General features: G+C 50.6%; 1 protein-coding gene across 2 annotated transcripts in view; it reads left to right on the top strand.

The window, feature by feature from the left end:
* The window catches only part of tmcc3 (transmembrane and coiled-coil domain family 3), a 62035-nt gene extending 40417 nt beyond the window's left edge, over positions 1 to 21618 (top strand). For both annotated transcript variants that reach the window (XM_036520023.1, XM_036520022.1), the window contains exons 2-4: positions 16997 to 17931; positions 20806 to 20941; positions 21310 to 21618. In XM_036520023.1, the coding sequence (XP_036375916.1) occupies positions 16997 to 17931; positions 20806 to 20941; positions 21310 to 21612 (1374 nt within the window). In that variant the 3' untranslated portion in view covers positions 21613 to 21618. The remainder of the gene's footprint in view (positions 1 to 16996; positions 17932 to 20805; positions 20942 to 21309) is intronic.
* Positions 21619 to 25602: the final 3984 nt, after the last annotated feature.

The raw sequence follows: 25602 nt of genomic DNA, 5'->3' as shown, positions 1-25602 counted from the left end.
AGCGGTCAAAGCAGCAGCATGAAACAGCGGTCAAGGCAGATGTCCGGTTACAGCATGATTAATGTCCGGGTCTCACCACTGCAAGCGTAATGCGCATCTCTGGGGAGGCATCGATCAGTGTAAATGCCAAAGTAACAATATCGTTATTGGTGTATAGACGAGCAGTATTGATCTGTATGCACTCATTATGGTCTCTAGCAGAGCTGAAGCCCAGGCCAGCATAGTACACAGCATCCTACTCTATCCCCATGTCCACCAGCACAGTGACATCCACATGAACGGCCTAGGGTTTCCCACACCCTCATATGAAGAGGAGATTAAATCAATAGAAGCCAACACATGAACTGGTAATGGATTGTTAATGTAGAGTGTGACGATCATGCTTTATGCCCTAGCATAAAGGGTTGTCCAGGGTGCAATCGGAGTGGGGTAAGATGAACCTAAAACGGATTGTTCCAGCTGTTTGTTCATTCATGTGTTATACAGCAAAGCCATGGCACTCCTTGCGTAACTCTGCAAAGTCTTCATCGGTAAAGCAGATGTTCACTGTGTTGAAATATTCCCTTCTGGGGTGCTCCGGAGTTTTGGGCAGCTTGTCTTTTGTTTTTTTTTGTTTTTTTTGCCTAAATCGGCTAAAAGGTTCCATCAGCCAGTGGAGAGACTCGGGGAGATAAAGAAGCAGAAGTGATTACGGCAAAATGGACCCGGCGCTGATCCGCTGAGAGTCTGGAGTGGTTCTTTTATCCACTCTGGCCCTGCTCGAGCGGGCTAAGTGAAAACAAGCTCCACTCCATCTTCAGCGCAGTACCGTCATGATGTTGTCTCATATCTGCGGTCCGGCTTTTCTTTTTAAAAGCCGCCGTCTCTTATCTGTGTGCTGTTTTGGCAGTCTCTTTCTGACGGGGGGCTGATTTCTGTGTCACAGCCTTCGTTTCATGTGCCAGCCGCATCTCGCGCCGTAAAAAAGTTGGGCTCAGATGTGACTTTTCAACAGCGCTGAAAAGCATTGCTTAGCATTGCTTCTCATGGTTGCTGAGGATGAGGGGTCAGATGCCCTTGATCATTCCTAATCACTCCCTGTGGGCGTCCTGTGGAGGCATCTCTACCCCCATGCCCTCATTACAGAGAGGACTCGGAGACATCGTGCTCCCGGTCAGGAATTTGGATTAATATGGTGAAAAAAGACCAGCCCCCCCCCCCCCCTCTCTCTCTGTGTGTGTGTGTGTGTGTGTGTGTGCGCGTGCGTGTGTGTGTTAGAGAGAGAGAGTGTGTATGAGAGGGACAGAATGTGAGTACCAGAAAACATGGCCTCCTTTTTACCAATATCATTGTTAATTTTATTCAGCTTCCAGCTTTCACTAGAGCCTTTAAAAGCAGCCTATGCATTTCGAATGCAGCTCAAACTTATTTGGAGGTAAATTATTCACTACCTGACTGGAAGTGTAAAATGACTCCGTGCCAGGTTCAAGCGCTGCCTATCCCATAATTTCCTGTCCCCTTCTGCCAGTAGTACTGTGTCTGTGAGGAACCTCTTCAGTCTGGTGCGGTGCGAGGGTCTTTAGTGTGTGTCGTGACTGTCGTTCTCGCATTTGCCGTTTCTTTTTGTGAAACCGTGTGGCTAAGTACAGTGGAAGTGATTTTGACTGTAGTGGGGCTTTTTTAGGGGCAGCCCAGCGGTGGCACGGTAGAGCAGATAGAGCCCTGCCTCTGTGCAGGTTATAGTGCTAGTCATCATATCCCATTATGACATTTGGCAGTGTGTTTGAGCAGCGCTGGCAGCCAAGCTACGGCTGAGCCTATTAAATGGCCAGTAATGGATCCAAGTGGCAGAGAATATAGCGTAGATATGACATGGGGACCAAAGCTGGCTCTGAATGGTTGGATCTGTGGAATTGGAATATGTGTCTGAATCTTAAAGATTTTGTAACCATCTGCCAGAAGAGTGCTTTAGCCTGTACTTAAACAAAGGCAAGAAATCTACTTTTCTAGTGACATGATTCCCGCATTTAGACCAATCGGATTGTTGCCTAAGCATTCCTCCTGGCTTCAGAAGCCGTTACACCATCAGCAGCGTTATTTTCAGCTATCTGAGTACTTAGCGTGCGTGTAGTGGTTTTGTGGTCACACGCTTCTGGAAGGGCCCGGGAGTCTCTTAACTCTGACTGGTGGGAACGTGTCCGTGTTCACAGCCTGCACGTGACTGTCACACCTCATCGCGTTTTCGCCCTTGGGAAACCGAGCATCGGTCAACACGCATGCTGGTGCAAATATGCTTTCCTGAAGGCAGGGGTGAGGAAAACGTTCAGTGCGCAGCTATGAGTCATTGCCGATTCTCTATGGTCCTTGAAGTGAACACGTAAGTTATAGGTGGAGTCTGACTCCCGTTCAGCTGGTGGCAGATTAGTTTTGATGTGGGAATGGGACGGCGGACCCATTTGTGTGTTCCCATAATGCATTTGGAACGTGTTGTGCGTGGGCCGGGTGCTGATAGCCTGTGCTCTGTGGAGAATGTTGCGTGTCCGCGCCGTCTCGGACCGCAGCCTCGGTCTGTTGGCCCTGCTTCTTTCCGTCGGAGCATGTCAGAAATCTAACGCCAAACCCAGCGGGGCTCCCGATTCCATTACCCGATCGTTACCGGCCCGGAGCCTTTTGAAGATAACTCTCATCTCATTGATGTGCTAAGGTGGGCGGTGGAGGAAGGGAGGGAATCGATGGCTTGTGACTGTCGTGTGGGTAAGGAGACATGGGGAGCTGAGGCGAGGAACAGAGAGAGAGAGAGAGAGAGAGAGAAGAGGGCGGGGAGGGGGAGGGGGAGGGAGAGGGCCCCGGAAGAGGGGGGGGTCTAATCTCACCCCGTCGCCTGAACGGTGACCCGTGTGCACATCGCCCCACGGGGGCGCGATTCTCCCCGAGGGCCTTCCTCTCCCCCGGGGGTCGGGCGAGGGCCACAACAGATGGCTTCACAGCTGGCTGGGCCGATCTTACGTAAAAGGTAACGCAGATCAGGGACGACCGTTAAGGGAGCCTAACTTATCTGTCTCGTACCAGGGAACATCTTCAACTTTTTTTAATTGCCACGAAACAACTTAAGGTCCCAAACGTACGCACAAAGCTGTCCCGCCAGCTGTTACAGGCTCATGGGTCTGACTCTGCTCTGTCTCTGTAATCCCGTGTCCCGCTCCCCACAGCGTTTAAAGATGGAGTGAGCGACACCCAAGCTGTCTCTGCGGCGGTGGAGCTGTGTCTGATTGAGTCACATGGGCTGTGCGATTAAATTTGACACACAGGCAATGTCTCTGTGATAAAGGGTGAGAGTCACAGGAGCGGTGTCTGTTAAAGTTCCCGAAAGCTTTTTTGTACGAAAAATGTTTTCATGTGTTAATATATTCGTGAAGGAAGCTGAAATATACTGATAGGCTCACTTACAGATGGGGATCTATCTGGTTCATAATACCATTAATTATACTCATTCTGTATGACGTTAATCAAAGCATTCAGTTTTTCTACCCATAATGCTTTGGATCCAGGTAAAATTAAGGTTGGTTTTCAGGAAGAGTTTGCCTCTCTGTTGTTGTCGTGCAGAACAGGCCCCGCCTGTGCTTCCATCTGTAGACTTGACAGCAGAGGCAATCTCCGCGAGGCACAGACTTCCTGTTGCGGAGGGACTCTCCAGCTCTAGTCATGTGACGTGTCAGATTTGTTTTCGGCGGCCCCGCGCTAGACGCGAGCGGCGTGCCTTTCTCGGCAGGTCGGGACACGAGGCGCTCAGTTCGCGGCAGCTCCGCTACGCTTACCTGTCACACCTGAGATCAAAGTCTCTGCCAGAAAGAGATTACTCCAGCCACACCTACAGCCTGACCTCATTCTGCGCTGTGCTGCGGAGGTGTGTTTATTTTTCTGAATGTCTTGGTGTCTCTCACCTTTATAAAATTCGAGCATGCGTGGAGATTAGCATTTAGCGCCGTTTTGTTTTTGAAGGTGTACATCCGAGTCCACTTCATCCTTTCGGGTGATGTCATCTTTGTGCTCTTTAGAGGTTTTCAGCAAAATCTAGTTTGTGTTTCCCCGAATCCAGTTATAACTGGAGTGGAAGCTGCTCTTTTTGTGATTAGGGTGTAAGGATTTTTCTGGTGTGAGTTGGATTTGCATGTGTGAAGGAGAAAAAGAGAAACCAGGATGGAGACAGAGGAAGCAAGAGAGAGATAGAAGGAGAAAGAGACAAAAAGAGAGAGAGCAAAAAAACAGAGAGCGGGACAGACAGGAGAGAGAGACAAAAACAGGGAGAAAAACAGACAGAGACAGAGAGAGAAACAGAAAAACAGAGAGGGAGAGTCTGTTGTCTGTCTCCTCTGAAAACCTGTTCTCCACGGGAGCGTGCCCCGTCCTGCTGTTGCAAGCCTCCTGTCGCTCGGGGGTGCAGCAGCCGACAGAGGCGGCCCCAGGGGCCTCTGGGAAAACATCCCACGTCCCCGTGGAGTACCCAGTCTGGAGCCCTCAGGTCCCCTGCCACTCTGCACGGAGTCACCAAGCGGGAAAAGGAGGCGTGTGGAGAGGAAATCTCATTTGCTCTCTGTCACGGAAGCTTACGGAAAGCCGGCGGTGCTCCTCAACTCCAGCAGTTCGCAACAAACGCAGTGACTTTATTCGGAGGGAGTTCTCGGTGCCAGCAGTGCCCTCAAAGTGACAGTGTTACGCAACTGGCCCCGCCGAGCGTCTGGGGCAGCGTGCTCTTCCTCGGAATGTTGGGAGGTCCTGCGATTGGCCGAGTGTGTCGGGACGATTCTAAATGCCATTTCCTTTTTGCTTCACAGAATCTGATAGATGGGATTAAATACCTCAGGGTAAAAATTTGGTATTTAAATTTCTTCTTAAATTCCTCTCTGATATTCGTAGTCCAGACCCAGAGAAGTTTGTCTGAAGGGCCGTTTCCTGAGTTGAGCCGTGACTAATTGTTCTGGTGGTAGGATGCCTCAGTTGTTATGCTTTGTTTTCCCACCTCCAAACAACCTCAGATAACCTCTGTTCTTGTGTAACCCGACCCCCTCCCCATATTCACTCCATAAACATCTAAACCAGGGTTTACACTGGAAATCTGCAGAGCAATGGTCCTAATCCATGTGAGGACCTAGAAGCATGAAGTCTTCTAAGGGGCCCCTTGCATCCTGTTCCTCTCTCTCCTTCCCAATATCTGTCTCCCCCCATCACTCCTTCCTTGTCCCTTCCTCATCCTCTCTATCTCCCTCCCTCCCTCCCTCTTTTTTCATCACTTCCTGCCTTCCTCCCTCCTCTCTCCTTCCCTTCCTCTCTTCTCTCCTTTCCTCTCCTTCCTTCTCTCCCTCCCTGGCTCTCTCTCTCCCTGTCTCTCTCCCTCTCCTTTCATCACTCCCTGCCTTTCTCCCTCCCACCTCTCTGTCCCTTCCTCTCTTCTCTCCTGCCCTCTTCTTCTTCCATCTCTCTCCCCCCCCCCCCCCTTTGCTCCTTCCCTCTCTCTTTGAAGCATGTGACTCCAAATGTGTCAGCACACGCATGGGGAAGGCGTATCCCCAGGGCATAAGCAGGGGGAACGAGGAAGATACGTTTAATATGGCTTGAATTACTGAGCTCAGCCCTGTCAAAACAATAGGCTCACAGAGCTGATAAGAGCAGAGTCGATCCGCCACGATCCGATAGCAGATATCAACCCAGGTGCGCTTCTGAGCCCGGGGGCGGGGGGAGGGACAGAATTCATTTAGCTCTGTTCCAGGGGTCTGGCTAAAGATAGTGGCAGCTATGATGTGATACGCTGTGCGCCGTGTTTGTAAAGGAGCTCGGGTCCAGGGAATTAGCATTTAGAGTAGTGCGATGAATTGCAGTGGAGATCGCTCGGAGTAATCTCCTTCAGACTCCACGTGTGCGGATTTGAAGACGGTGGCGTGAGCGACTTGGGCTGGTGAGGTGAGAGTCCTGTCAAGAGGACTGCGCTGTCGTGGTCCAGTAAGGAGTAAGGGGCCAGGAAGATGTGACCGAGCCTAAAATCAAAGGCCGATTTCTTGGGCTTGTTTTGCTGTACGCTCGTTTGTGTACTGCGTGTTGAATGATGGTGTACTCTGGTTGAGTGTAGTATTTCATAGCTGTACTGACCTCACACTGTTATCTAGAAGGTGTCACACCTGCAAGGGTGCAGAGCTGGGAAAACAAGCCTCCGAAGATCCACCCCTTTTGGGTAATCCTGCCCTTTGACCCCGCAGTGTGAATCCAGGGGCTCCAGCTTCACGATGAGCAGGCTCCCCCGTCACGTGACCACCATTTGGACAAAAAAAAGGTTTTTTTGCTTGTGTTGTACTCTACCTCATTTGTAAGTCGCTTTGGATAAAAGGCCTTTATTTCCTGACTAGACTGTCAGGTGACAGAGCATGCTGGAGGCGCAGTCTGGTCTGTGGAGACGTGTCTGACGCAGGCAGCCGCAGGGGAGTGTGAGGACCGAGGGGAAGGACGCTGTTCCACAGGAGCGGCCTGTCCCCGTCCTGTGTGGCCGCCGTCTCCTTGTGTTAGTGGCCCTGTCACTCATGCACCCGTGCGCCTGCTCCTTAGCACAGCGTGAAAGCCCCTGGGGAACAACCACGCTGCACCAGGCCTGCTGCGAGGGCTCCTGAGGTCATGCATGGTCGCTGAGCGGTTCTGTGGTTACATTACATTACATTACATTACTGGCATTTAGCAGACGCTCTTACCCAGAGTGACTTACATCGGTTACAGTTTTTTTAAAAATAATTAAGAATTACTGGGGCAATTCTGGGTTAAGTACCTTGCCCAAGGGTACAGCAGCAGTGCCCCAGCGGGGAATTGAACCAGCAAGCTTTCGGTTACGAGCCCTGCTCCTTAACCACTATGCCGCACTGCCGCTGCACTGGTTGGTGAACGGTTGTTTTGCGGTTGTTGTGCGGTCGCCCAAACCACATCCAGGCCCATTTTCACACGGATTGGACTGTTCTTTCCATTCAGCCTAGAGCGCCTCGCACTGAAGCTGTTCTGAGTGTACATTTCACTGAGGCGGACACTGAATTGACTGTACACAGTTACAGCTCATGAGTTCAGCCCTAACCTGCTCACGGACAGGAATCTGGCCTCCCACTGCTGATGTAATATTCATTCATCTTGAATTAACCAATAATATTTAGTCAGCTGATGTCAACTAACAATATTTATTCAGCTGGCATCAACCAATCTTATTTATTCAGCCGATACCAACTAATAATATGTGCTCAGCTGTCCAGAGTGGAGGCTCTGAATGAATGTAATTCCAGTGTGGACCTCCCTGCACAGAGCTGGAGAGTCACCCAGCGGGGAGAGAGGCACAGGGACCAGCCTGTGGCAGGAATGTTACATTTTCACAATCCTGTGTGACCCTTGAGCAAAGAGACCATGCAAGGAGCCTGAATCTGCAAAGCGAGACGAGCAGGAGCTTTGTTGGTTCAGCGGTGTTTGCGCATTGGGTGTGCTGAAAGTCAGCCCTCCTTGGGAATACCTTTGGATTTTAGAGCAGGTTATTATTAGGAGGGAGGTTGCAGCTGAAAGAGGATTTCGCTCCCGCTGCCAGTGGGCTGTCTGTGGCCCCCCGGTGCAGGGTTGATCTCAGCAGGAGTAAAGTCGAGAGAAATTTCGTTTACTTTGTGTGCTTTAGCTGATAAGAATCAAAAATCCATTCAAACACGGGTCAGAGCTTAAGCCCTGGGAGCGTGGTTCGGTAGTGGCTCGTCAGACTGTAATTATCTCCAATCAGCCACAACAAGAAGGGAATGTGCCCTCCTTTTGTTCTCTAGAATCCACTGCGGAGGTGGGCTGCAGACAGGGGGTCGGGGGTTTCGGGTGAGGGGGCTGGAGTCCCCCTTAAATTTGTCCCTGTTTTCACGTCCAGTTAGGGAGAGGGAATCTGTCTGTGCCCGTTGGCTGCCCTCTAATCCAGCTAGGGAGGGCCCTGTCAGACGATGTTAGGCCAGGGAGGGCTCTGTGGCTCTGGCTTACAGCGGGGCAGGGCAGGGACGTAACACAGGTCTGATCTGGCTGGCCTCAGCAGACCCCGCTGGGTACAGTCCAGGGAAACACGCCAAGAAACGGGTCTCTCTCTCTGGCACTGGTAGCTGGCAGAGAGGGGCTTTCCACCTATCCACACACACATACACACACACAGACATACACACACATACGCAAACACACACGCTCTCATGCATACACACACAATCACTCACATGCACACAGAGACACACACACAAGCACACATACCCTCATACTTACACACACACTCACATGCACATACACGCTCTCATACGCGCACACACGTAGACACACACAAACACACACTCACACTCATGCACAGCCAGACACAGGCATACACATGTGCACAAGCGCACAGACTCTCATACATACACTCACACGCACATACGCACTCTCAAACGCACATACATGCATGCAAGAATGCTCATGCACACACTCCCACACGCTCTCGTACATAAATGCACCCATGTGCACGCACGCACACACACACATACATACACACACACACACACACTCATACATACACACGTGTGTTCATTCCCGCCCTCGCACACAGGCAAGGAGCAGGCACAAAGAACTTCCTGTTTGGAATAATGGGTTGTTCAGGCGTATACAATATGCTCCTTGGTATGAGGAAAAGAACCGAAGCCATTATGTTATGTTTTTTTCCGAAGTTCAGTGATTGCATTGTAAACATGTCAGCGGTAATAGTTATGCAACCTCTCGCTTTTCTACCCCCTGCAGTTATGCCTTCAAAATAATGGAACAACATCTCAGGAACGCGGCGGCACATGCCTCTCTGCTCCCTCTCCCTCGTTCTCTTCTCTCTGGCGTGGGCGGTTTGAGGCGAGCGGGGATTCGTTCTGTCCGGGGCTCGTCTCCTCCGGAGAGGGGGGATTCCACGGCGAGGCCTAGCCGGGCCCAACCCCTGCGCTCCGCTCTTAACCGGCTCGCGCAGGCCGCCGGATGGCTGTTCGGTCTGCTAACGATGCAGAACGAGCCGCTAAGAAAGTGTGCTGATGGTGTGCCACTGCGTCTGGTTACTGAGCTGTGAGAAAGCATGCTGACCGCGTCCTCGTTCTTTCATTTTGTGTCTGTGTGCAGGCCTGGAGCTATGGGGTGCATTGAGCCCCCAGATGGACCTCAGTGCACCCCCAGTTGTCCCCTTATATCCCGATGTCTACATATTATTTATGACTTTTTGTGCCTCCCCCTTGTGGATTGCAGCTGCACCCCTCTGTATTTTCTCCTGTCGCTGGGCCTGTGTGTGTACACCCAGCAAAAGGACACGCTAAAGTAAGCGGTTCAGGCTCATACCTCGGGTTTGTTTGTGTGTAAACCCACAGGGGTCGTGTGGTATTCCGGCTGCCCACAGAGAGATTTTTATCGTGGTCAGAAATGCCTCAGACTCCCTTGTGAGGTTGCCAGAGCAGTGTCCAGACAGGATTCTTTTGGAAATCCCACTGTTTACCTTGGTGGTTTGCCTGTGGTTGAAATCCAAAGGTGTCACAGTCAGTTTCTGGTTCAAACTTTAAACCTGAGCCACTCCTATAGAGGATGGTCTGGATCTGACAGATGTTGCTAACAGCTTCAGTAGAAATCCATCTGTGTAAATGGGTTAGAGAGCATGATGTTGAAATGGTTGTGTGGTAAGTGGCAGTGGGTCAGGGTGCCTGTTACAGAAATGAACACCCTGTGTAATTCTGATGAGTGAGGGCCCCAGATGGTGCTGTCAGCTCAGGGTGCAGGGTCACAGCTGCCCGCTGTGTCCCGTTAGCGTCCTCACAGAACCTCCGAGTCAGGTAGCCTGCCTGCCTCACAGACCAGGAAGCCACAGTCTAGCAGGGCAGCTGAACCGAAGTTCTGGAGGGCCTGTCTTGCATGGTTACTGAACCGCAGTCCTGGAGGGCCTCTGTCTGGAACAGTTACTGGCCCAAGTCCTTGGAGGGCCTCTGCCTTGCATGGTTACTGAACCGAGGCCCTGGAATGCCTCTGTCTAGCAGGGCAAATCACTCCTTATTCTGGGAGCCTTTGTCTGCCTGGACAACCCCCTGCTCTTAACTCAGTTGGCTACCATGTGGTGCTGTTTGCCAGTCCTGTGTGAGCGCCGGTGGCAGTGCTTTAAGTGTACTGAACTAACTGAGGAGGCTTTGTCTGTAGGCCGTGACTCAGCCCTGACTCAGGCGCTGATACTACAGCTTTCTCTGTCTCTCTTTCACTATCTCTGCTGTTTTCATTCTCACCCCCCCCCTCTCTCTACCCCCCTCTCTCACTCACTCTTTCTTGCTCTGTCTTTCCTTCCCTATCTATCTTGTCTCTTTACGCCTCCCTCTTTCTCCTTCATTCTCTTGCTTTGTTTCTTTCTCCCTGGTTCTGTCTCTTTCTTTCCCTCTCTCCCTCTCTTTTTCCCCTCTTTCCCTTTCTGTCTCTTTCTCTCCCTCCCCTTCTTTTTCCCTTTTTCTCCCTCTCCCTCTGTCTCTGTCTTGGTGATACCTGATACACTCTCTGTGCAATAGACAGTAGACAGGCCAGTCTGAGAGTAAATGTTATGATCCACGGCATTATCCTGTCCCGTGAACCATGAATCCCTTATAAACATCGTGTCAGAGTGGTTTACAGCATAGAGAGGGTAAGCGCCTTCAATCTTTGAACTGTAATAAGTCTTTATTGGACGCCAAGTTAAACTTGTGAATGAGTAATTTTGAGTTGGCAGTCATGGCGGCATGACAATGTAATTACAGATATTATACGTAACAGCACAGGTCCTGTTCTCTGTGTCTGCCTCTGCCATTGGTGAAGTTAAGCTTTGAGTGTATTCCTGGTGCACTATCTTTATCTGAGTGTGTTCCTCTGACCCCTCTGGTTCTTGCTGGCCGCGCCTCTGTCTCCTCCTTTGCCTGGGGCGAGTTCCGCTGTTGTCCTTGTCCGTCCCCCTGGCTGTCCCTGTCACATTCTGTCCCACGTAATCTCCGTGCCTGTGACGCAGTTGACGGAAAACTCCAGATGCGGTTGCACCTGCCCCAGATGCAACCCCCCCTCCTCCCTTCCCCCCGTGATCCTCTCCGGGCATCTGTGGATTACCCCCCCAGGTGGGCCGAGGGCAACGTGGACCCACTCGCTGATTGATTCCTCCCTCATCTCGGCCAGACTGGCTATCTCTGGGCAGCTGGGGAGAGAGGGTCCACCATTAATGACCCAGCCGCCGCTCTAGCTCGACCCGGTCGCTTAGCACTCAGAGAGAATTTCCTGCACGTGGCAGAAACGGGCTCCTCTTCTAAAGCTGTGTTTAACCGTTGATCCGCAATTAATTTGGCTTGGATTGAGTATGATTTGTATTGGACGTGGTAGCTTTGACTGGAAAGGAAACGCGTACATCGTAGCTACTGATCCCGTGATGTTATCCAGCTAAGATCTCCCTGTACGCTGACTCCTCTAACACACTGAACGCAGTGACCTCTGACTGCACTACGCTGGCTGCAGTAGTATTCAGGGACGACTTGGGTTATAAATTCTGGAGGGAAGCCGATGGCTGAAACGCAGCTTAATCTGACGTCCTGCTGTCATTTTAAAGATGTAGCGTCAGGCCTACATCTGCTGAGTGGATAATGGAATTCACAAAAGCGGAGTGGTTTGTTGCTGTGAAAGCGGCAGGCAGTGGAGTGGGACTGTCAGTGAACGGTGACTGTGTTTAAATCATGTGCACTGCAGAGAGAGAGAGAGAGCGAGGGAGAGAGAATATGGAGCATGAGAGGAGTCCTACGCTCATGTGACCAACGCTGGGAGGCTGGGACTCATCAGCTGACTCCTGTTGCACTGTGACTCCCAATCGGGACACCACAGTGCCATAAGCATAAGGAATTGTGAACTGTTCCATATTATGGGTCACATGCAGAGCTTCGTCCAATAGGGACAGGCCTCAGCCAGGAAGTGGAGCTGTGGGCCCGAGAACACCGTTCACTGTGACAGTGTGAAAGGCTGACTGTGCTGGGTAATTTGGGGAGGAGGTAGATTCCTGTGTGCATTATCCAGGACACAGTTATGTATAGTTATGTATAGAAAATGAAAGAGAACTCCAAATCTGACCACCGTGACCAGCTGAAGCTTCTCCGAGCATAAGACCCAAAGATGCCACCACGGGCCGCTCTGCGGGTGACGCCGTAACCCGAAAGCTGTGCAGTCATCAGGTCTGGTTTCTGTTTTTGGAAGCCCCAGGGCCCCGGGGCCCAGAAAGGACGGGAATGAGGAAGAGAAAGCACGCGGGTCACTAACGCGTTGCATCACCCGTCTGCTTGGCGACGGTCCAGCGGTGGGGAACCGGGTGTGTTTCTATCTACCACATGGAAGCAGCATTTGTTGCTGTGATATCAACATTGAATAGAAAACGAGTGGCGTATTTCCCCCGGAAGCATTTCGCATGGCCTCGGAAAACTGGAGGTGTGATCCCGCATCAGGTATGACTAAAGGGAAAAACATACAGGAAGAAACCTAACGCCACATGCCGGGGATAGCTTTTATTGCGCTAAAAATAGCTATTCGATGTATTGCGACGGCTATATCGCCCAGCCCTAGGCTCAGGCGTTTAAAAGGCACCGAAATGAGGGGCCGAAATCTGCGTTGTGACTCGATCCAGTATATTGGCACCGGGTTTCGGTACCCAACCCTAGCTATGACTTCACTGCACTGCTGTTGGGGTGCACCGCACCGATGGCGTGAGGTCTGACCGGCGCATAGCGGAAACGGCAGAGTTTACTGGTGTTGACTAAGGTGCATCTGTGGAGAGCCGACAAATGCTGACTTCACTCTGCTGTGAACCGAGTTTGAGCGGTGTGGGCAGACTGCTGTTTGTTGGTTTCGTTTTAGCTCCTGTTCCTAATTTCTATTTTTAGGGCCAAACCTTCCTCTCAGCGGTCATTGGCCTCGGCTCTCTTAGAAACTCAGCTGGCAGCGGTCAGGGATGTGGTTGCGTTTCATGTGAAGAAAGCGTCAAAACTGTGGCACGCGACCAACAAGACGGGGAAACGGGAATCGAGCGTTTATGACAAAAGGAATTCGAAACAAGCTTATCACGTTTGGTCCGTCTGTGCAGAAGCTGTGCTCCCACCATCAGGCTATCGGGACTCACTGGTAACTTTAACATTGGGAAAGAAAGACAATGTTTGGCTGCAGCTCCCCTAATGAATATTCGCCGAGTTGAATCCAAGACGCTCCCTCCCGCTGCCAGGAACGTGTTCCCTTCGATTGGGGAGATGTCAGGCCTCCCCGACTGGTGACTGCAGAGCGTCGAGGCAGGAGCTCTTACCCAGAATCCCCTTCATCACAGAAATGTCAATTGGGAAGCACAAGCTATTTCTCTCAGATGCTGGAAATAGAAGCGTCATTTGAATATTTGCCTCCGAATAGAAGCACAAAGCGTTCAGACTCTTGCAGTGTGGCGCAGTGGAGCAGGGTGGGTTTTCTGGAAGCTTCCTGGGAAGCTTACATGTCTGTGTCAGGAACAGACGAACATAATTTGCTGTTGTTAGAAAATAGTTTTTTTTAAAACGAAATAGCTTTTTATAGATTCAGTGGAATTTTTTTTGAATATTTTTATCATAAGACCTGCCCTGGATTTTGACCTAGTTGTGTGTTTTTTTTCCAGCCCCACACTTCTGTGTAAACAAAAGTGAGCACATCAAATCACAGATGCGCCAAATGCACTCATATACACACACACACACACACACACACACACACACACACACACACACACACACACACACACACACACACACACACAGCCATCTCATGCATGCACCTGCACACATGCGCACGTGCACGTACACACACACACGCACTACAAAGCCATGATTTTGAGGGTTCTGTGAGTCTAACTTAGGGATCGTTGTCTGTAACTAAAGGTAGCGGCCCTCAAAAAGCCACTTCCCCTCCCTCACCAAGTGGGTCCCTCTGCTGTACATGGAGGAAATGACATTTAACCACTGGAGGGCGCTAATGATCACAGCAGTTGAAGCTTGTCAGAAGCCCACACCAAGGTTCCAGTTACCTCTCTTTTTGTGAGGAGTGACACAGTTTTGGTTACCGGCCTGCATGCTCCTGCCGACTGAGCGAATCACAGTGAATTATAAATGAGTACAAGTTGGCTACAGGAGGGCCAGGACTGATTGGACGTTATGGGACTCGAGTTAAAACGGCAACCGCTCTGAAGTGCAGGCCTGACCCAGTTAACCACAGCCGGGCTTTCAAACCACGCCCTGCCCGTCAGCAGCTGTATCTCAGAGCTCCGAGGAGCATGTGCAGAGGAGTCTGGGAAGGTGGGGGTGGGAGAAAGGGGAGTGAGAAGGAGAAGGAGAGTGAATTTGTTTGTGTTTTTGGAGGAGGCGGGATTGTGAATCGCTGCACATAGCCTGGACTTGCACTTATTGGGACCAGAATTTCGGTGGGTCAAAGCTATTTTGTGGGGTCATTGTTTCTATATCTTCTCACAAAAAGGACTTTCTGGGGAGGGTGCCTCTTTTCACATTGGCAGGAGTAATGACTGCCCTTCTGTGTGGCATAGTGATAAAGAGCAGGGCTTGCAACCCAAAGATTACCATTCAGTTCCCTGGTCAGGCACTGCTGTTGTAACCTGGGGCAAGGTACTCAACCTGAATTGCTGTGGTTAAATATCTAGCCGCATAAATGTATAACATGTAAACTATCTATGTCGCTCTGAACAGCAGTGGTCTTAAAGGGTTAAAGGTGCTATTGAATAGCTAGGCTGTTGTACAGACATTTTAACCAAATAGCTTAAATTGATAATATTCCAGATGTCACTGAGTTCAACATATTTTCGTTAGCTGAGAAGGGCTTTGTTCAGTCACACAGAGATGGTGCCTTTCAGAGATGCATTGAAGACCTCTTTCGGCTTAGAGGTTCAGCTACGTAATCACGCTCTGTGTATCGAAAATGCCTTTCTCTCTGCAGCAAACTTAAAAAAAAAAAAAATCTGTGAAACCTTCACCTCTCTCTCTGAATGGGTGCAATCAATGAATATGAAATGGGGAAAAAATGTTGAAATTGCTTTCCTGCACATGTCCTTGGGCAAATCAACTCATCAGCCATTTTTTTTAAATTTCAAAAGCATTATTCTTGCTGGAGAAATTTACATGCCTTCCACATTAAATTGTGCAGCGAAATCCATTAGGAAGACTTATTGCCTTCTGGTATGATTGCCCAGTACTATCCACTGGTAATATTTCAGTGTGTGTGCATGCTGAGCTCTATCGTACCAGTGTAGGGATCTATATGGCAGAACCACAGACTTATGGAAACTGGTAGGGCATCACAGTAGGACAGTTACAGCCATCATAGATGGATTTTTAGAGTGTATTGCAAAATATATGGTTTGAGCTTGTGGTTGTGAATATTGTGTTCAGTGCTGTGTTCTACCCCTCTGGCTTGGCTGCTAACTCAGCTGACATCATTGTTGATGCGGGCCAAGGCTGAAGAGATGTAACAGTTCAATTAGATGCCTCAGTGTTACTGCATACTGCGTTGCCTTGGTTTTTATGACATGAATATGTAATTTGTGATTAGAAAAGTTCTCAGCATCTCTAGTGGAAATTTAATATAAACCTTTGCGGAACTGTAGTACTCTCTTCGAGAGTGCTTCCTCCAGACCACAGCACTATGATACTAATACCCTCCATTCACACTGCAGCTCATAGGTGGCAGCACTGTGTTACTGTGAGAGATTAGTGGTGGGTGGATGTGTGTGTGTGTGTGTGTCTCCTTGAGTAGACACTAAAACAATGTTCTGGCAGAGGGGTGAAGGACCTGGGCTTGTAATTCAGTTACAGGTTCGAACAAGGCACTTAAACCGAAATCCTTCAAATTCCACATTTGTGTCGGTAGATAACATTTAAAATGTATTCTCCTCTGGACATAAGTAAACGGACAATACAATGTTTCAGGTTTCACGAGACCTTTTTATTATGCTCAAACTCTGCTGGCGTAAATGTAGACGTGTGCCACATACGACTAACACAGAGGGGGAAAGGACAATGAGGTCTCAGTGAAAGACAGGGTGATTTGCCTCTGACCGAATGCGGTCCTGTGCTGGCCTGTCTTGTGACTGTAATAAGGAAGGGCGTTTCGGTTGCTGCTCCGCACCCTTGGGGGGAAACGGCAGTCACAGTGGAACCTCTGACATTGCTCTGGAGATTACTGTACCGTCAGCAGCCTAGGCCAGCTGTCTTCCTCCTTTAAATTACAAATGATACAGATACGAGAGGGAAAGCACCGTGAACTCTGCCAGAGCCATGCATGAGGAAGAGCAAGTTAAGATGGAAATTAACTCGTGCAGTTCTCAGAATCTGACAGGGAAATCCACTTGTTTGATTTTCAGAACTTGACCTGGTTTGTTCTTTTCTCCAAAACTCACAGTTCCGTAATACGGTCGGGTGGCGCTGAGCTCCATTGTGGAGATTATACATCTGTTTAATTTACACACAAAGGCTTTTAGAAGTGACGCCGTCTCCTGGTGTTTATTTGCCTGAAGCTGCTTCAACAAGCTGAGAGTGTGAAAGTGAGGGCTAGGAATGACTCTAGTGTGATCTAAAGCAAAATGGCAGGTGGTGTGGATGAAGAGGGAAAAGGCAGAAGTAATCCATTGGGATATCTGATCTCATCCAGAGGGCTCAGAATGTCTTCCATATATACACGAGATATATTACATTACATTCATTCAGCAGACGCTCTTTTCCAGAGCAATTTCCAGCACATGAGAACAGACGTATATCCATTCAAGTTAAGCGAGCACCATATATATGATATAATCATGTAGGTAATATTTTGCGGTCCTCGGAGAGCCTCTTAAAGCTTTGGTGGTCTTGTGGTGTAGACTGTTCTAAACCGTTGCGGTCCTGTAACGTGGCGATCGGAGAGTCTGACCCAGCGCGGCTCTGTTTGCCTCCCCCCCCTTCAGGCGGACCGGAGCGGCGATGGGAACGTCCTCAGCATCCCGGTGCCGATGCGGCGGGGCGGCTCCGAGAACAGCCTGGACCTGGGCTCGTCGGACGGCCCGCTGGCCGACTTCCGGCGGGGCCGGGCGGGGCTCGACGGCCTGCAGCAGAAGATCCTGAAGGTGACGGAGCAGCTGCGCATCGAGCAGACGGCGCGCGACGAGAACGTGGCCGAGTACCTGAAGCTGGTCAACAGCGCCGACAAGCAGCAGGCCGCCCGCATCAAGCAGGTGTTCGAGAAGAAGAACCAGAAGTCGGCTCAGAGCATCGCGCACCTGCAGAAGAAGCTGGAGCAGTACCACAAGAGGATGAGGGACAGCGAGAGCAACGGCGCCGCCAAGGCCAAGGAGGCCAAGGAGTCCTCCAAGGACAGCCTGAAGGACGGCCTGAAGGACGGCCTGAAAGACGGCCTGAAGGACGTGAGCGGGAGCGGCCGGCACCCGTGCCTGGACAAGGTGAAGACCATCGGGCCCGGCGTCTCGCTCTCGCCGCCGTTCTTCTTCAACAAGTCCCGCGAGTTCGCCAACCTCATCCGCAACAAGTTCGGCAGCGCCGACAACATCGCGCACCTCAAGAGCTCCATGGAGGCGCCGTCGCCCTTCCACCAGGAGGGCGGCGCCCGTGCCCTCAGCGGCAGCGCCACCATCGTGGCCAAGCCCAAGTACCCCAGCGACGACGAGTGCTCGTCGGGCACGTCGGCCTCGGCCGACAGCAACGGGAACCCGGCGGCCGGCAGCCCCGACAATGACGCCCAGGCCAAGCTGGCCCTGCTGCTGGACGAGGTGCGCGAGATCCGCGAGGTGCAGACGCAGCTGGCCGACGACATGGAGGGCCTCAAAGCCCAGTTCAAGCGGGACTACGGCTTCATCACGCAGACGCTGCAGGAGGAGAGATACAGGTGAGAGCACCATGCATTCCACAGTCTCCCTGTCCACATTCGCTCCAGCTGTTAATGCACATTTGGGCATTTAGCAGACGATCTTATCCAGAGCGACTTACATAGATTATAATTCTAACACGTTATCCATTTGCACAGCTGGATATTTACAATTGTGGGTTAAGTGCCTTGCCCAAGGGTACAGCAGCAGTGGCCCAGCGGGACCAATCGAACCAGCAACTTCTCGGTTACACGCCCTGCTCTTCACCACTGTCCCACTCTTCTGCTATCAGCATGGCCTCAGTCACATCAGCGTAATGCCAGAAAAGGCTCATTAGCAGTCATCTGTTGTTTAGCATTTAATGCTAAATGCTAAGTAGCGCCATTTTGTCCTGCGGCGCTTTCTTCCTTGTTGAGCCGAGTATCAGCTCAGCCCTGAACCTCTGTGTTGCTGCTCGCGACTCTGTTTTGTTGCCCATGGTTACCCCCTTGTTATTTGCTCTCGATGTGGCTTGCTGTAATAGCCTTGTAAGTCGCCGCGGATAAAAGTGGCAGCTAAATGAATAGACGTGAAAGTGTGTGGATGTCTCCGGGCAGAGGGGCGGAATTGTGCAGCGTGCCCCAGAAACCAGGATCAATGCGGCTTTCTAGTTTAGAATGCGCCGATGGAACAGCATTCTTGTGTAGAAGCCGGTGATGGAACACAGTGTTCTGATGTAGAATGTGGTAGGAGCACTCCCTCTAACACTAATTGAATTCATCATTTGCACGCGCTGCGTAGAACACGTTTGATGGGGTAACTGACCTCAACCATGGCAATGTGTAGCACCTAGCCGAGCAACGTGCGGTGGCCATTTTGCTAAGCGCACATTAGCTGAGACGGAGAGGGAGAGGGGGAAGAGCTTGAGGCCCTTTATTAAGCCATTAAATGGATGGCTGATGAGATGATGAGATGGCCAGATTGAGATGAGAGAGGGAGAGCCGGATTGGGGAATTTTTCCAGGATTGGGAGAGACCGCCGTGGCACACGGCGTTCCGGGGAAGAATGCGATCACAGAGCACGCGGTGTTCTGAAAGGTGATCGCGGGACACGGCCGTTCCTCTGAGACCGGAACAGAGATGCTGTAGATCATAGCCAGATGTTCAACTCCCGCGTTGCTTCCGCAATGTCCTCTGTGTTACCTGACCCATCGGGTTCCGATTGGTAACAGGCGGTTTCAGCGCTGTGTTGCTACGCTAACTTGCGGGTCATCTGTGCGCTTTATGATCGTGGGCGTCATCCTCCGTCGTGTTCTGGCTACAGCATTGGCGTCGTACGTCATTAAGATCGAAGCTGCTGAGCCTGCCAGTCAGTGCGACCCAGCTTTGGCCACTTATTCATTTTCAGAATTTGATTTCCTTCAGAAGCGTGAGTCATGTGACGCTAACGCGGGAGCAGATTTTATTGAATATTTCAGCAGCTAGTGTTTATGGCTTACGAAGCAGAACAAGTTCCTTCCTGCGTGGGAAAGAGGTCTGTTTGTGCTCCTGCTTCAAGGCTGAAGATAAAATGCCTTGTGAACCGATTCCTCCTCCTGGGGCATTTCAGGGTCTGTCACGGTCGGTCTGAGAGAGAGTAGCGGAGAACAGTGAGCGGTCAGGTTTGAGTCATGTTCACGTCCCCTCGAACGCCGTCTGCCCGTTAACCTCTGCTCCGTCAGAGCGATCCGGGTAAACGTCAGGCACCTGTCCACGATGCTGGCTGTTGCCTGGAGCTGATGCAGTGAAGCGATGCCTTTTTATGTCTTACAAATATTAATCAAACATTCCACTGTTTTACAGAAGTCTCCTGGCTGCCTTTTCATGAGTTAGGGAGTAATTTTCTTTCTCTTTGGCCTTGAATGTTCTGATTTTTTTTTTTTGATTCAGTCTGGAAGGTGAACTACGCTACACGCTCAGCACTTTGCAACTGCACCTTGCAATTTCAATCGCAAACGCGCAGCATACAAACCAAATTTGACTGATCGATTTGTGTGCTTTGATGGACGTGTCCCTGCTATAGGTAGGCTCCATAGCGCAGCCGGAGGAAGGCCGGCGAGGCTGTCGCGGGGTGCTGCAGTAACGGACAGGAGAGGCCAGATGGAGGCTGCTTTGTTCATCGCGGTTGGCGCGCGCGGAGCGAACGCACTGCAGCCTACACGGTCCGCTCCATGCAGGCTGATTATCCGCGCCTGGCAGATGCACTATCTAGGCCAGCCTCCACGTTATCCGTTCGTTCTCGGAAGCCAAAGCAGTCCAGCTAGAACTGGATTTGAACCCGTGACCTCCTGGTTGAATGCACTCTCCCTCTTTTTCGCTGCCACTGTTCAGGGAGTGTCAGGTTATTGGCAGACGTGTGTGAACCGGCACAGCGCTGGCCTTCAGAGTCTTAGCCAAAGGATGGTTTGCCAAGATGTCGTTTTTTTTGTCGGTTAAAGGGGAGTGCTTCGCGGTGGTCTGTCGCCTCCTGCGCTCGATGTTGGTGCCGTTGCGACTCGTGCGTGAAAGGATGGACGCGTCCATGCTGGTGTCCCTCTCGTTGCTCTTGTTCATCGTGTGGAGACGGGCAGCCGCTGCTGCAGTGTGTCAATGGAGAAAAATAAAAATAAAAAATAAATCCTGCCACCCCCCAGGCTTCCAGTCCTCTGGCAAATGTAAATGAAATGAAGCTCACATTTGCCTGGGGCTTTTATTAAAAATAATAATTAAGCTTTTTGTTTAAAATTACCAATTATAATTCAAAAAGTCCTGTTAATTAAAAACATTTGCAACCAGGGATTCATTCTGTGTCTCTGTCCCACCCTCCCTCTCTCTCTCTCTTTCTCTCTCGCACTCTATCCCTCTCACTACCCCTTCCTCTCCCTGTCTTTCTCTCAGGTATGAGAGACTGGAGGACCAGCTGAATGACCTGACCGAGCTCCACCAGCACGAGACCACCAACCTGAAGCAGGAGCTGGCCAGCATAGAGGAGAAGGTGGCCTACCAGGCCTATGAGCGTGCCAGGGACATCCAGGTGCGCAGCCATGAGCATAATGCCATAAATGTTCCTGTAGGGGATGGGTGTCAGTCATAGTCTGTCTCCTGACTGTGTGCGATGGTCCTACATCCTGTCACAGATTAGGCCACCTTCTTTAAAGGTGCCTAGAGATAATGTAAACTAGGTACAGGTGGTTTGGAGAACTGTAGTGTTGTGATTGACAGTGAACCCTCTTCTCCCCCATCCCCTTGTCCAATGAGGGCCTCCCCAGCTTTTCCCATTACCCTCCTCCGCCCTCTCTTCTTCAGTTACCCCCTGATGCCCCCTTTTCCCCCTCCTTCCCCTCTCCTCTGCTCTCTGTACAGTTACTGATGCCTCCCGCTCTCTCTCCTCCCGTCCACCAGGAGGCGCTGGAGTCCTGCCAGACGCGGATCTCCAAGCTGGAGCTGCAGCAGCAGCAGCAGCAGGTGGTGCAGCTGGAGAGCGCCGACGCCAAGGTGCTGCTGGGCAAGTGCATCAACCTGATGCTGGCCATCGTCACGGTGATCCTGGTGTGCGTCTCCACGGTGGCCAAGTTCACGGCGCCGCTCATGCGCAGCCGGCTGCACGTGGTGTGCACCTTCTTCGCCGTCACGCTGCTGGCGCTCTTCTGGAAGAACTGGGAGCACCTGCAGTGCGCCGTGGAGCGCATGCTGGTGCCGCACTGAGAGGGAGGGGGGCGGGGCGGGGGGCGTGGCCTAACCCGCCGTCGCTGGGTGGGGGAGGGGTCACGGCGTCGCTGGGGGGGGGGGTCGGTGGTTGGGGGCGCGGTCGCCTCGCCGTCTCGGGGAGATTCTTCCGTACCGCCCCCTCCCCCCCCGCCTCCCTCCCCCGCCGAGCTCTCCGGATCGTCTTTGTCTGTGTGCAGCGGCCGGACTGGCTCCTTTTGTCCCTCTTTAAAGAGAAAGAGAAAAAGACAGAACCTCACTGTGACGAACTGGCTGGGACTGGTCTCGCCAGGGGCCGGGAGGCTCGGGCGCGTCACGCCAGCCGTTTTTCGAGAAAACGGACTCCTTTGTGTTTCTCTCGCGGGCCTCTCTCAGCCTCCAGCTGTGCGCGCGCTGTGTTAGTCCTTTCCGCCAGGCGGCCGGCTGACTTAGCTACGCCCGCTGACCGCTGGCTGCCACAACCGAGTCATTTGAGAAGTGCAATATACCTGTTAAACTTTCATGTGCTGCGTGCGCGCGCGTTCCTCGTTTCATTCCTGCCCGCAGGCATTGCTGTGATCCCCTTGCGTTTATGTTGGCACTGACTGTTTCTCTCAGACAGCATTAAAAACTACATTTCCCAGCAGACCTCTGACCGGAACCTCACAGCCCAGTCTGTTTTCTTGTGAGGGAGGGCTTTACCTCACAGAAGGGTGCCCTCCGGACATACAGTTCTGCTGTTGATCTATGGAAAGAGGTCAAACCCCCACCGCCACTGTGAAGGGAAGGAATGCAGTGTTTGAAGTGAAAGTAGAGAGTAAATGTACTCTGGCTGTGCTGAGGAATTTGCTTTTATTGAGTCATTAACAGAGCTGAAAATTACTGTACTGTATTGTACTGTCAGGAACTCAGATGTTGTATTTTAGTGGCTTGTGTTCATGAACAATGTTTTAAGTCTGTTTTCTGGAGCATACAAGATTTAAGGTTCTTTATGTGTGTTTGTAAGGTGTGGCCCTACTTGATTTCGTTGGTCTAAAATTACCTGTTCCATAATTGATGTATGAGCAGCCTTAGAACCTCAATGACTGTAATAATGGAGCCCCCCACAAGGGGGCAACCTTGAGAGGGCTACAGTGTGTCACTGTGCAAAGGGTGGCTCGGTATTAGGCTCACCATGAGACAGGAGAGCTATAATCACGCAGGGCTTGAAGCCCATCAAGGGATAGATGTCTCTCTCCTGTCCCCGCTGAGTAGAGAAGTGTGAAGTCCCCTGCAGGCTATCAAGAAAACAGCGGTGCCCATTTCCTGCCTACACTTACACACGGACTGTTCTCTTTATTTTCTTGTAAAAAAAAAAAAAAAAAAAAGTAACGAAGCGAACCAATTTAGCTGTAATTTACGCACACTTTCAGCTGAGCGGAACCGGAGGCGAGTTTGTGTTTGTGCAATTACAAGCTGATTGTCATTCAGGTACCGGCTTTATCTTTGCGATTACTTTCTGAATGTGATGCAGACGGTGAAGGCGTGGGGAGGGGACTGCTTTAACTGTGTGTCAGAGGCCGGGCAGTGGCTCACTGGCTCTCTGTCTCACCGCCTCACTTTGTAAATTTGTAAATGTATATAAAGAACTAGAATGAACAGTGCATCTACATCGGAAGTGAAACACATTTAAGGGCGGTTTCTGTATATGAGAATATTGCAAGATGAAGATGCTATTTTTGTACGTTGAGAGACTACGGTAGAAAAGTACGGGAGCGTATGTTTTGAGTGCGTTTCCCTCAGGAGCGGGCAGAGGTGAACAGAAAAGAAACGGGCCTATTGAGGCACGGCTGTACTGTTAACTGTGATGTCACTTCCTGTGGCGCGTTCTGCGCCGGCGTTCGGGTGCCTGTGCCGTGTGTGAGATTCGGCCCTGTGGGTTCCGTGGCTGCGTCTCGTCTTTCGGTTCCGCGCGCCAACCCTGACATTCCTCGCAACGCAGACGTTGTAGAACGGCAACCGTGGGGTACCCTGGAGAAACACTATAATCCACAGAAAGTGAATTTTTGTTTGTGTGTGTGTGTTTTTGTATGTCTAAGCGTAATCGAATCCAGCAAAGAGTGTGGGTTATCACGTCTCCAGCTGCTTTGGGTTGGTCAGAAAACGAATGAAAACCTCGAAAGCGATGGTCATGTGACCTCTGACATCTAGAACGGGTGTAGAACCTAAAAGAAGAGAACATATGGGTTATTGAGTTTCTCTCGCTCGCTGCCTGAGTTGTTTCACGTTTGCCTTTTCTCGCTGAAACAGCACTGCCCACGAGTCTCCGAGTTAATGATCTGCTTTCAATCAATGTGTCACACAAGAAAAAGGCTTAAAGGAAGAGTGATGATGGAGTTCCACTCAACCTTTCACCAGCTCCTCCACAGTGAATAAGCCTCTGTAGTGTTTTTTGCTGCCTTGTTAATATATCTTCTGTCTTGAGGAGTTGAAATATTTGTATTTATTTTTGTTTGTTTTGTTTTGATTTTTTTTTTTTTACATGTATTTCTGTTTTCGCCAGCCACGTTATGCATATTTAGCTGGTGCCCTTTATCCCAGACTCAGCTGATGTTCGCCTGGCTGTGTGCTGCCGCTGTTCTCCTGTTTGCGGAGTACCGTGTCTGTGTGTGATGATGCCGCCTCCTCTTCCTCCCACCTGTAGCAAAGCATTCTGGGTATCTCTCTCAGCCGCCCCAGTGCCCCGGGTCACTGCCGTCTCCCTGTGTCAGATCTCCATAGCATCTCTGCAATCGATTGCTCTTGGCTGTTGCATACGTGTGCATGGATTGATTGATTCAGAATGGTGTGAATATGGGATTCTGCAAAGTAAAGAAATGAGTGCTGGAATTAGATTTAAAAAACTTGGACCAAATTTAGAAATGACAGTTGTATTAGAAGAATAATTCTCTACCCAGAGTGGAGTCACTGTTTACATGATTTAGTGTGTATATTGTGATTAGCTGCTGGGTCAAAGTTCATGTTTAATCTGTCCCAAGGAATGCCATTCCATCATGTTTGTGACCTGAATTGGAAACGGCTTTGTATGTCACCAGGAAATCTGGATAGGTGTTTCCGGAATGCTCTTTTTCAAGCAGGAATTAAATCCTATTCATTTTTTAAAACTTTCTCATGGAAGTGTTTCTTTTTAGAATTGACTTACTGCAATTCAGCATTCTTCCACAGTCACACATAATGGCAGGAAATTTGTGATTCTGTTAAATAAACACACTGTAGTTCATGACTGAGGACTCCCACCCAAAAACGCCCTCAACAGTGAGATCTTCGACTCCCACAAATATGCACCCTCAGCTATGGGTACTCAACTCCCACAAAGCTAAGTCCTCAGCTATGAGATGCTTGACTTCCACCAAAAAAGTCTTCAACTACAAGGTCCACAACTCCCACTCACATGCGTCCTTGTTTATGAATTTCCTTTGAATACAATCTCAGATGATGATAGGGCACTTGCTAGCATCAGTTATGACATTCCCAACTCTTTCAAAACATCCATTATGAGATTCCAAAATTCCACAATCCTCAGTGCCTAACCTCAACCTCATGAGAACATCTTCTCCCACAAAGACACATCCTCAGACATAGGATTATGTCCTCAGCAATGACCCCCCCCCCCCCCCCCCACACACACACACACACACACACCCCTCTTCTATCTTGACACAGCTACGGCACTCAGTTACTGCTGTAGTGACTTTAGTCAGATTGTGGAAAAAGAGGGAGTTTCATGAGTTGGGTTGATCTGTGCGGTGATGTTTGGAGTCCACTCAGCAGCAGCAGAGGAGCCAGTCATCCTCCAGAGAGGAAGGGAGGGACATCAGCCTTCAGGATCTCTGAGGGGAGGAGAGAGACACACCCGTCACACAACACAGTGGAGAGACACTGTGCTTTGTATTAAAGATGAGCTGCACAGAAAATGTTTTTACATTAGCTATTTTAGAGACTGGTGGAATAACTTGGTAATTATTTTAAAGC

The sequence above is a fragment of the Megalops cyprinoides genome, chromosome 25, assembly GCF_013368585.1.
Source record: "Megalops cyprinoides isolate fMegCyp1 chromosome 25, fMegCyp1.pri, whole genome shotgun sequence".
Taxonomy (NCBI): Eukaryota; Metazoa; Chordata; class Actinopteri; order Elopiformes; family Megalopidae; genus Megalops; species Megalops cyprinoides.
The sequence above is the reverse complement of the archived record's forward strand: the minus strand, read 5'-3'. Positions and strand labels throughout refer to the sequence as shown.